The 11,151-nt window shown below is 46.2% G+C and overlaps 1 protein-coding gene across 1 annotated transcript; it reads right to left on the bottom strand.

The window, feature by feature from the left end:
* Positions 1-3,622: 3,622 nt before the first annotated feature.
* On the bottom strand, positions 3,623-10,872 carry LOC124254143. Its single transcript, XM_046688021.1, has 5 exons — positions 10,634-10,872; positions 8,754-8,848; positions 5,322-5,411; positions 4,412-4,622; positions 3,623-3,922 (listed from the first exon to the last, which is right to left on the bottom strand). Exons 1-5 carry the CDS (start codon positions 10,867-10,869, stop codon positions 3,673-3,675), a joined length of 882 nt encoding a protein of 293 aa, XP_046543977.1. The 5' UTR covers positions 10,870-10,872; the 3' UTR covers positions 3,623-3,672.
* Positions 10,873-11,151: the final 279 nt, after the last annotated feature.

The following is an 11,151-nucleotide window of genomic DNA, read 5'->3' as shown; positions in this document are numbered from 1 at the left end:
AAAAAGAAACGCATAGACGATTTATATTTTAAAAAATCTGTTAATTACCTATTGTGTTCAAACAATCGTCAAACTATGTAACAAATGTGTTGATAACATGATTACAATTGCATTTTGTAAAAATCGACGTTACCTGAAAATGTTGATTTTGATGAGATTTCTTACTATAAAGATTAAACGGAAAGCATCGCCACAACGCAACTTACAGAAATCACATTCAGTGGTTGAAATTGTGCAGCAAAGAGCATGTACTGTCTGGCTTTAAAATCCAGATTACTTTTCGATTGTTTCCAGAAATCGGCATTCGTTTTGGAAACAGTTTCAAGGTCAAATGACAACGCCACGTTATGACGCTGTGAGATTACCAGTCTTCTGTTGCCAGGCGTCTGAATGTTAGTCTGAGCACGATTTCACGGCTTGCAGATCGTTTCAACCAAACAGGTATAACAAATGACCGTCCAAGTACAGGCAGACCTTGAGTCACCACTGCAGTCCAAGATCGGTACATCCGGGTACTACATTTGCGTGGTCGTACTGCCACGGGTGAGAGCACTGCAGCCAGGGTGCCTGGACTTCGGAGGATATCCGGTGAAACTGCACGGAACAGATTGAGAGAGATTGGTCTGAGAGCCAGGAGTCCCGACGTCGGGACCGTGCTACGTCGTCACCATCGCGCTCAGCGATCCGTTATTTAAAAAGTATCGAAGAAACGCTTCCATAACATTTTCAAAAATCCATCTCAACATTTAGACCATACCTAAATTTTCTGCATTACAATAACTTGTTAAAATTTCGAACTTCAAATCATTTTCTTCCAATCGAGAAGGTGCACGTGACGTGCAAATGATCATGTTCCAGCTTGATTCGACCGAAGTCAGAGGGTTTCTTTTCTCAACTCCTGATTTCTTAAATCGTTTGAAAAGTGAATCTGATTAAATGTTTTTAGTTTTACTAAAACTATAAGATCGGTGTAAATGCTGCATAGAGTTCCGCCCGGATTACGGAAGGTCGCGGGTTCGATCCCCGACCGCGTCATACCAAAAGACGTTAAAATATGGTACTTGTTGGTCCCTGCCTGACGCTCGGCATTAATGGGTACAACAAGGACTGGTCAGTCGGCTCGGAGTCAGTATAATGTGTCTGAGTGGGGTATTCATGCTTCACTGCGGCATGGTATCTCCAGTGGTCTAGCACTATAAAACCAGCTACAGTCTGGGCTAGTACAAGCAGCAGCATGCACAAACACACGCATGCACGTCGGCATATGAGCGAAATATTCTCAAGCACGACGTTAAACCCAATTCCACCACCACCATAGAGTTGCGTCCCTTTAATGCAAGGACCAACTGATCGCAGTCCCAGATACCTGTACACAGAACTGTTTAGTCAGCAGCACACAGTTATCACGAAATGCCCGTGCATCAAATGCACATGTCTATTCCCGCTGCTGCCGTGCAAGGCTGCAACCATGAGACCTCGAGCTCGTGTCTTTGTGAGGATTACGGATTTTTAAAAATAAAGAAATAAATTTGAGATGGACCCCAACCCGAATGCTCGGTACTCATTCATTTCGAGTCGGGGGTCATCTCAAATTATATATTTTTTCTAAATCTGTAATCCTCGCAAAGGCACGAACCTAACTTAGCTGCAACTACCTGTATGCGATTTAAATAGTTACAATAAGGATGTTCTGATGTTGCAACTGTATTGCATGATACAGGTTGTTTCTCCAAGTCACACAATGAGAACACACCTATATGACGTCACACGTTGTTAATGACAACACAACGTCACCTTAACATAAGCTGGGCCCCGTCTCGCATATCGCAAGTTAGCTCGCGCAAAGGGAGCTGGGGAGCAGCTTACACCTTAACCCTCCTATGTTACAGTATAAGAGGTGCGAATGCTACGAGAAAGATCTTAGGCTTACGAGATCTTTGTGAAACGGGGCCCAGGATGCCTGGTGAATATCGACGATCCATAATATACTATCCCACAAAAGAAACGCATAGACGATTTATATTTTAAAAAATCTGTTAATTACCTATTGTGTTCAAACAATCGTCAAACTATGTAACAAATGTGTTGATAACATGATTACAATTGCATTTGTAAAAAATCGACGTTACCTGAAAATGTTGATTTTGATGAGATTTCTTACAAAGATTAAACAGGCATCGCCACAACGCAACAGAAATCACATTCCAGTGGAAATTGTGCAGCAAAGAGCATGTACTGTCTGGCTTTAAAAATCCAGATTACTTTCCGAAATCGGCATTCGTTTTGAAGCAGTTTCAAGGTCAAATGACAACGCCACGTTATGACGCTGTGAGATTACCAGTCTTCTGTTGCCAGGCGTCTGAATGTTAGTCTGAGCACGATTTCACGGCTTGCAGATCGTTTCAACCAAACAGGTATAACAAATGACCGTCCAAGTACAGGCAGACCTTGAGTCACCACTGCAGTCCAAGATCGGTACATCCGGGTACTACATTTGCGTGGTCGTACTGCCACGGGTGAGAGCACTGCAGCCAGGGTGCCTGGACTTCGGAGGATATCCGGTGAAACTGCACGGAACAGATTGAGAGAGATTGGTCTGAGAGCCAGGAGTCCCGACGTCGGGACCGTGCTACGTCGTCACCATCGCGCTCAGCGTATCCGTTATTTAAAAGTATCCGAAGCAACTACTTATAACATTTTCAAAAATCCATCTCTCAACATTGAACCATACCTAAATTTTCTGCATTACAATAACTTGTTAAAATTTCGAACTTCAAATCATTTTCTTCCAATCGAGAAAGGTAGATAGCGACGAATCCCAGTAAATGATAGAAGGTGTACTATGTGTAACCTAAATGATATTCGTGACGAATTTCATTATTTATTTATATGTCCCAAATGAGAATTAGAAAGAAATATATCCAGAAGTATTATTATATTAGACCAAATATGTATAAATTGAATATATTAACACCAAAAAACTAGGAACTTTAAGAAAACTCAATTTTTGGTAAAATAATTATGGTTTTACTTAAGAAATAATTACAATAACTTAACATGTAACTAGCTCGATGTACATTGCACCTATCATACCGCTTGTAGATACATTTTATGTTGTATATAAATGTAAATATTATTTATGTACCTCTAGAGATCTTATGCTGCAGTTTGCAGCCTGAGTGAATAAAAGTTCAGTTCGGTTCAGTTCAGGTGTATCGATATTACCTTTTTATAAACTGGTGTAAAACTCCATGTACTAAAGTCTATTTGTGGACGAGTTATACATGTTTGAAATTACAACATTTTCGCAACAGATTTCCGGCCTATGCGTTTCTTGTTTTGGATAGTATATAAGGACAATCGTCGATATATAAATGTGCCGTTAAGTTTACGTTGCTCTGCTGATTTGACTGTACTGAAATAAAGAATCGGGACAGACACAAAAATAAACACATACTATGCATGTACACTGGATAGAGACACGTGATGCTCTAGGTTCTGCCTGCGTGATAGTGAAAATGTCAAAGAGGTATAGCCACCAAAAACTTGAATCAGTTAAGAAAATCCTTGCGCTGTTACAAGTGATATGATGTCTGTGACAAATTACAACGCGCACACTGAAAACCCGAATACCGTTTATTCGGACGGAAGTAAAAAATACCATTTCCACGTTTAAGGGTTACTGATAGAGCAGGAGGTGCTGTTGGTGTAGAATTCATTTAGTTTCCCACAAAATGCAATGTGGTACGACCCGGTGATGTTCCTGGCCCTCTCGTTGGCGTTGGCGCTACCGGAACACAATCTGTCCTGGTTCAACCGAGGCTCATGTCCGCCAGCCCACGTCAGGTACACCTCGAACCAGCCGTTGTAGGTCTGGCTGCAGTTCATGCACACCTCCATGGAGTATACGTCGTCGCCGAGGCTACAGTGAGTAAGAGTGAGTGGATGATTTGGGGTTTACGCCGCTTTTAGCAATATTCCAGCACTATCACGGCAGGGGACACCAGAAATGGGTATCACACATTGTACCCATGTGGGGAATCGAACCCGGGTCTTCAGCGTGACAAGCGAACGCTTTAACCACTGGACTACCCCACCACCTCAAGTACCCAGTTGAACCCAATCATAACAATAGTTTAATTGTGGATAAACCCTTCCCAGGGAGAGTGAAAGAGTATGGGTCTACGCCGGCTTTAGCAATATTCCAGCAACATCACGGCAGGGGACATCAGAAATGGGCTTTAACCACTAGGCTAACCCACCACTCCCTGACTGGCAACAAGAGGAATAGTCCAAAAACTGAAATTTCTGAACCAAATCGATGTTAATGCAAGCTTTATTGCTTTCGGTATATTGTAATTGTACACGCGAAGCTCGGTCCAAGCGGTTATGAAAAACACAAATCACTCACGTATTGTAGACGTAGTAAGCCGGGCTGATGATGTTTTTGCTTGTCCTCACCGTCGGCGACCCTGCCGCCGAGACGTTGTTGTACCGACCTTGGTCAGCCTCACCGCCATCGTAGTCGAGGAAGTCGTCACCTGCAGCCCAGGCGTTGTAAGCGTCGAAGTATGCACCTGTACCTAACACGAGGTGATTGATCTCAATCCTGGACGGTTCAGCTGAAGGGAGAATATCATCATCATCATCGTCATGATCGCCATTGTCATCATCATCAGCATTATCACCATCACTGTCACCGTCCTCAGTAAGTTTTACCGATTAAAAAATACTCTGCAGCTGAGAAAGGTCAGATGATCCTAGCACAGTCAGGCTGGTAAGGTTCATCATCAGCTCAGGGCCCTTGCCCCCTCTACACGCAGCCCAGAGAGAGGGTTCGGGTGGTCCTGGCACAGATAGGCTGGTAAGGCTCATCATCAGCTCAGGGCCCTTGCCCCCTCTACACGCAGCCCAGAGAGAGGGTTCGGGTGATCCTGGCACAGTCAGGCTGGTAAGGCTCATCATGAGCCCGGGGCCCTTGCCCCCTCTACATGCAGCCCAGAGAAAGGGTCCAGGTGATCCTGGCACAGTCAGGCTGGTAAGGCTCATCATGAGCCCGGGGCCCTTGTTCCCTCTACACGGAGCCCAGACGGCAAATGGGACCACTACCTTTCCGGGGAATATGATTATTGTTATCATCCCTATTATCATTGCTTTTTCGGGGTGTCGAGATTTATTTATCGGTGCAACGATACATAACTTTACTGCAGCACGTTTTTTTTTACAACGTGTCTGTTTCACAGTTTATGTCAAAGCGGACTGACAGATGCAGTTTAGAGTAAACATATTACGCAATTAGCTCCAGAGACGGTCTCTTGTACCTGTGGTGTAGTTTGCAGGAACACCTCCCGATACAAACACTTCCTGGTCCGTGGAGTTGTACTGAATCAGTACCATAGTCCTGCTCATACCTGCAACAGTGAGTGAGTGAGTGAGTGAGTGAGTGAGTGAGTGAGTGAGTGAGTGAGTGAGTGAGTGAGTGAGTGAGTGAGTGAGTGAGTGAGTGAGTGAGTGTGGGTGGGTGGTGGGTGAGTGAGTGAGTGAGTGAGTGAGTGAGTGAGTGAGTGAGTGAGTGTAACGCAGTATCTGTAATACTAAAATACTTTTGAGTGACAATCTTGCTGTCGTGCTAGTCGTAGTCGAGTAGTATAGGGAATGGAGAGAAAAAACGGTATAGGTGCACCTTGCTCAGAAGCCTCCATACAGGCTAATTCTGCTACCAGCCTAGTAAAAAATGAGTGTTTGCCCAAACCCTTCGACAAGACCACTTTTCGGCTGCTCCCAATGCAGTGCACTCCCGATTAGAGCTATGTGGGTGCATGGATATAGAAAAATGCCAGGAACCAAGCTCTCGGGGCGTTTGTCTCTTCGGGAAGCGAAGAGGAAGTACCACATATTGCAAGCTCGATACACGCGAATCCAAGGTGGTATAGACCCCGAGCCCCAGACGACGACAACTCCCGACATGGCCGAAGACTTCGAGGCCCTGCTGCAGAAGTGTCGCCCCATGTTGCTTTCCGACCGAGAGAAACAAATCCTGGAGCAATCGGGACACACCTTCTACGAACGCTACCAGATCCCACGTCAGTTTCTCGAACTCTATTTGCTGTGTTTTCGCCCACTAGTAGAAGCCGGCAAAATAGTCGATTTCGTCTACATCTACCCACCCCACCAATTTCGACCCTCGGCGGGGAAACTCCGAATCATTCTCGCCGAAGACTGCTATCCAGGCCCCAAGGACAGACACAACCGATGCACCGACTGTCTCGCCACTCTATCGGAACTGCCTGTTCTCTTCAGACCCGACAACTCTACGTGCAAGTGTGGCACCACCGACCACTGCGTCGACAGCAAGAAATGCGTTCTCTGGGAAAAGAAAGCGATAGACTACACACCCCAGGAGCGACTCCCACTCGAGGTTCCAGAAGAGATCGTGGTCGACAGCTGTTTCGTGAATATAGAGAACCTGTACGACAACGCCTGCGCTTTCTGGAGCATACGGTACGCACTCCTCGCCAGCAAATTGGTGGACCATTGTCCGTGCAAGGAGAAAGAGTCTTGCATCTTCCGGCTGCTATCGGGGGAAGTAGAGGTACCACAGGGACGGAGCAATATTTGGCATACCCCTTTGCCCAACTACGGCGGGCCCAAGAATATGGAAGTAGCACCCCCTCCATGCAGCGAACACCGAAAAGCCGCGAACGTCCCAGAAGGAGTCTACTTATGCAAAAAGTATGCTGTAGCGAGATACGAAGGGAAGAACCGGCTGTTGTTGCTACTCGATCCCCCGACTGGGGAAACGGTTCCAGTCTACGGCTACAAGATACGAGAAACGATTCGGGCCGCCGGTGGAATAGAACGCCTACGGTTGGTGAGGGAACCGTTTCTGTGCATGCTCGGCAAAATCTGCTACTCGCCTATATCGGAAAAGAAAGACGATAGAGAAGTAGAATTACTGCTTCCAGACCTTGGGCGAGAATAGGTTCTATGGGTCCTTCCAGACACCGCAGGGCTAGGAGAGTAGACCCTCCGACAGCTCGCCTAGTATATTTGCAGATGCAGTCGCAGGCTGGGGGTTGCAAAGGACGAATGGAGTTGTACACTTGTCTAGGCCCGTTTTCGTATTCCAACTGCTTTTCTTGGAATTCGTGGTACGGAAAGTATACCCTTTCTACAATACTTTTTTTCCCCAAAACCGCTGCATTCCACACTCTACTCCATATGGAAGGGATCCCCACGTTTGGTCTTGGGTGTTTCTACCTTCTCAGTCGGTGTGTGGAGGGGGTGCACGAAGGGGGAAACTGGTATGCTGTGCTTCCAGGTCTTGTAGACGACCTTCCAGAGAAAAACAGCGGCTAGCGAAAGGTAGGTCCACCTTTAGGCTGTTTCTAGCATCTGCCGCACCTTATGGATATCCAGACGGGTCTCTTCTTGCTCCTCCTCGACGTTTTCTATTTCCTCTTCCTCGGCGTCCTTGTCCAGCATCGACAATATGTCGACCAAAAAATTCGTGGTTTGCTCCACACGAGCCGGCAACGTATTCGTGGTTTGCTCCACACGAGCGGACATCGCCGCAGTTTGCTCCACATGAGCCTCTAGCCTCCCCAAGCGGTCGTAGAAGTCCTGGATGGTGGGCGCAGTCGGCTCTGCAGCAGGCAATACGCTCTGCAGGCAGCCTTCGTATCTCGCTACAGCAAACTTTTTGCATAAGTATCACTTTCTTTTCCCAGAGAACGCATTTCTTGCTGTCGACGCAGTGGTCGGTGGTGCCACACTTGCACGTAGAGTTGTCGGGTCTGAAGAGAACAGGCAGTTCCGATAGAGTGGCGAGACAGTCGATGCATCGGTTGTGTCTGTCCTTGGGGCCTGGATAGCAGTCTTCGGCGAGAATGATTCGGAGTTTCCCCGCCGAGGGTCGAAATTGGTGGGGTGGGTAGATGTAGACGAAATCGACTATTTTGCCGGCTTCTACTAGTGGGCGAAAGCACAGCAAATAGAGTTCGAGAAACTGGCGTGGGATCTGGTAGCGTTCGTAGAAGGTGTGTCCCGATTGCTCCAGGATTTGTTTCTCTCGGTCGGAAAGCAACATGGGGCAACACTTCTGCAGCAGGGCCTCGAAGTCTTCGGCCATGTCGGGAGTTGTCGTCGTCTGGGGCTCGGGGTCTATACCACCTTGGATTCGCGTGTATCGAGCTTGCAATATGTGGTACTTCCTCTTCGCTTCCCGAAGGGAGAAATGACCCGATCGGATCTCGGTATAGGCTTCGCGCGAGAGCTTGGTTCCTGGCATTTTTCTATATCCATGCACCCACATAGCTCTAATCGGGAGTGCACTGCATTGGGAGCAGCCGAAAAGTGGTCTTGTCGAAGGGTTTGGGCAAACACTCATTTGTTACTAGGCTGGTAGCAGAATTAGCCTGTATGGAGGCTTCTGAGCAAGATGCACCTAAACCGTTTTTTCTCATTTATACTACTAGTGAGTGGTGAGTGAGTGAGTGAGTGAGTGAGTAGCCTGTATGGAGGAGTGGAGTGTGGGTGGGTGGGTGGGTGGGTGCAGTGAGTGAGTGAGTGAGTGAGTGAGTGAGTGAGTGAGTGAGTGAGTGAGTGAGTGAGTGAGTGAGTGAGTGAGTGAGTGAGTGAGTGAGTGAGTGAGTGAGTGAGTGAGTGAGTGAGTGAGTGAGTGAGTGAGTGAGTGAGTGAGTGAGTGTTAACGCAGTATCTGTAATACTAAAATACTTTAGTTCACAACCTACCGGACGGGCACAATCTTGCTGTCGTGCTAGTCGTGGTCGATGTTGATGCTGTTGCTTGTGCCTGGTTCGCGGTGGTGTCTGAGTCGGGTGAGTTGCTGTACAAAGATCGTATAATAAGAACTCGAATGAGTTTGTATGCATTGTTTGTTTGTTGCTGATTTTACCGCCCCGAAAGCCGTCTGTAAATAATTTGATCCTGGACCAAATAATGCAGTGGATGACAGCATGAGCATCGGTCTACGCAATTAGGATACAGTGACATGTGTCTAAGTCAGCGATCCTGACCACCCGATCCCGTTAGTCGCCTCTTACGTGATTGAATGAGTTTAGTTTTACGCAGCACTCAGCAATATTCCAGCTATATGGCTGCGGTCTGTCATAATCGAGTCTGGACCAGAAAATCCAGTGATCAACAGCATGCACATCAAACTACATTGGGAACCAATGACTGTATCCCAAGTCGGGGAGTCTGACCACCTGATCCCGTTAGTCGCCTCTTACGACAACTTGGGTTGCTGAAGATAGGTTCTATAAATACCGTGGGGTTATGAAGTGAGTGAAAAAATGATTTTCTTTACAGCAATATCACGGCAGTCTTGGCGGAAACGAACCACATGGCTGATAATATGAACCCACATTATATCCACCTCTTGAAGCTGAGTTAACCTTATTCTAGTCGGGGCGGTGGGGTAGCCTAGTGGTTAAAGCGTTCGCTCGTCACGCTGAAGACCTGGGCTCGATTCCCCACATGGGTACAATGTGTGAAGCCCATTTCTGGTGTCCCCGCCGTGTTATTGCTGGAATATTTCTAAAATCGGCGTAAAACCAAACTCACTCACTCACTTATTCTAGTCTGAAGTTGAATCCTCACGACCTTCCTCTTAACATCGATTTATCCGAAGTTAAAGTCACGATTCCGTGAAACCAGTGCCTGTATGAATAATGCCAAGACCACGGGGATACATTGTCTTCAACGAACTACAGACTTCGAGAAAACGATGGAAAAAGAAGTCATCCACTAAACAGTACAAGGACCAAAGAAGAGTTTCGAGTTAACCCATGAAAACCCAAAATATTTCTTTTGATGTCTATGTCGTCCAGGAGTGAGTGGGTATGGTTTTACGCCGCTTTTAGCAATATTCCAGCAATATCACCGCGGGGGACACCAGAAATGGGCTTAACACATTGTACCCATGTGGGGAATTGAACCCGGGCCTTCGGCGTGACGGGCGAACGCTTTAACCACTTGGCTACCAAACCGCTCCAGTACGCCCTTGACCCATCCTCACCACTACCAGGGGCAGGCCGGCCTCAGATCATTGTACCAAATATATATTTAAAAATATATTTAAAAAAATAATCTCTGGATGTGTTGGATTTCTCAAAACCAGGAATTGTGTTTGGCGAACACCCAGTATCATCCATGATGTTCCGTAACCCGTCATATAGTTTCCACCGCTCCTGCTTTGTCTGCCCATTGGTATGTGCTCATAAAACACAGTGGATTATCACTGGCAATTGTGTCTAAAAACCAAGTAAACAAACATAAACACTACAAAATATGAAAAGGATAAAGAACGATTACAAAAAAAATAAAATAATAATAATAATAATAATAATAAAAAAGCAATAGAAGAAACAAAAACCCAAATCCAAATCCATTGTAACAAAAATAAACGCCAAAAAACCCAAAACAACCAAAACCCACCCTGAAAAAAACCCCACACCAAACAATCGATAGGTCTTCGTTTCTACCATCGATTAATTGCTATCGGAGACTCAACAATTGCAATCGATCGGTAGTTCGATGCATGTTTACAGCCCTGATTATTGGGTAGTGGAATATGCTGAGTTTATCCCAGTCCCAAACATACACTTACAATTGGTTGATCGTACAGTTGCCATCTCCGAATCTAAACACGTTGACGCGGCCGCAGTAGCCGACGTGGTAGTCGCTGCTGAATGGTCTTGCGGCGGTTGCTTCCTCTGCTGTGCCGCTACATGTCTCGGGCTGGGCTATGGTGAAAGTCTGACTCTCCAGCAGGGTTTTGTTACTGTAGCCCAGTATCTCAAACCAGCCTTGAATTGTTCCAGCACAGTCCATACAGACATCCATTGCCCAGTAGTCATCACCGAACCTACAACCAGTCCATAATACTGACACACACGCAGCGTTCGAAATAGCTACTGGCCCGCTAGCCAAATGCTAGCTGATTGTGAATCGGGCCAGGAATATATTGTTAAAGCTATCCCGACTGGCTCGTTGAAAATCTCAGATAATTTGTTCTTTATTTAATTCACATGAATATGATGATGTGAATTATTAAGGTGTTAAAAGTGAGTCTGCAAAAGTTTCGTGACATTTATTATCTCTTGTCAAAGGAAGATCGCTATATAA

This window comes from Haliotis rubra, unplaced genomic scaffold (assembly GCF_003918875.1).
Source record: "Haliotis rubra isolate DU_JTF1 unplaced genomic scaffold, ASM391887v1 Scf565, whole genome shotgun sequence".
Lineage (NCBI taxonomy): Eukaryota > Metazoa > Mollusca > Gastropoda > Lepetellida > Haliotidae > Haliotis > Haliotis rubra.
The sequence above is the reverse complement of the archived record's forward strand: the minus strand, read 5'-3'. Positions and strand labels throughout refer to the sequence as shown.

What these genes read in the sequence shown, in the direction of transcription:
- LOC124254143 (XM_046688021.1), bottom strand. Translation starts at nt 10,869, where the DNA reads ATGGATGTCTGTATGGACTGTGCTGGAACAATTCAAGGCTGGTTTGAG. An exon ending in AACTGTACGATCAACCAATT is followed by an intron (nt 8,849 to 10,633) that starts GTAAGTGTATGT and finishes ATCTTTGTACAG; the next exon opens with CAACTCACCCGACTCAGACA. An exon ending in TCCTGCAAACTACACCACAG is followed by an intron (nt 4,623 to 5,321) that starts GTACAAGAGACC and finishes TTCTCCCTTCAG; the next exon opens with CTGAACCGTCCAGGATTGAG.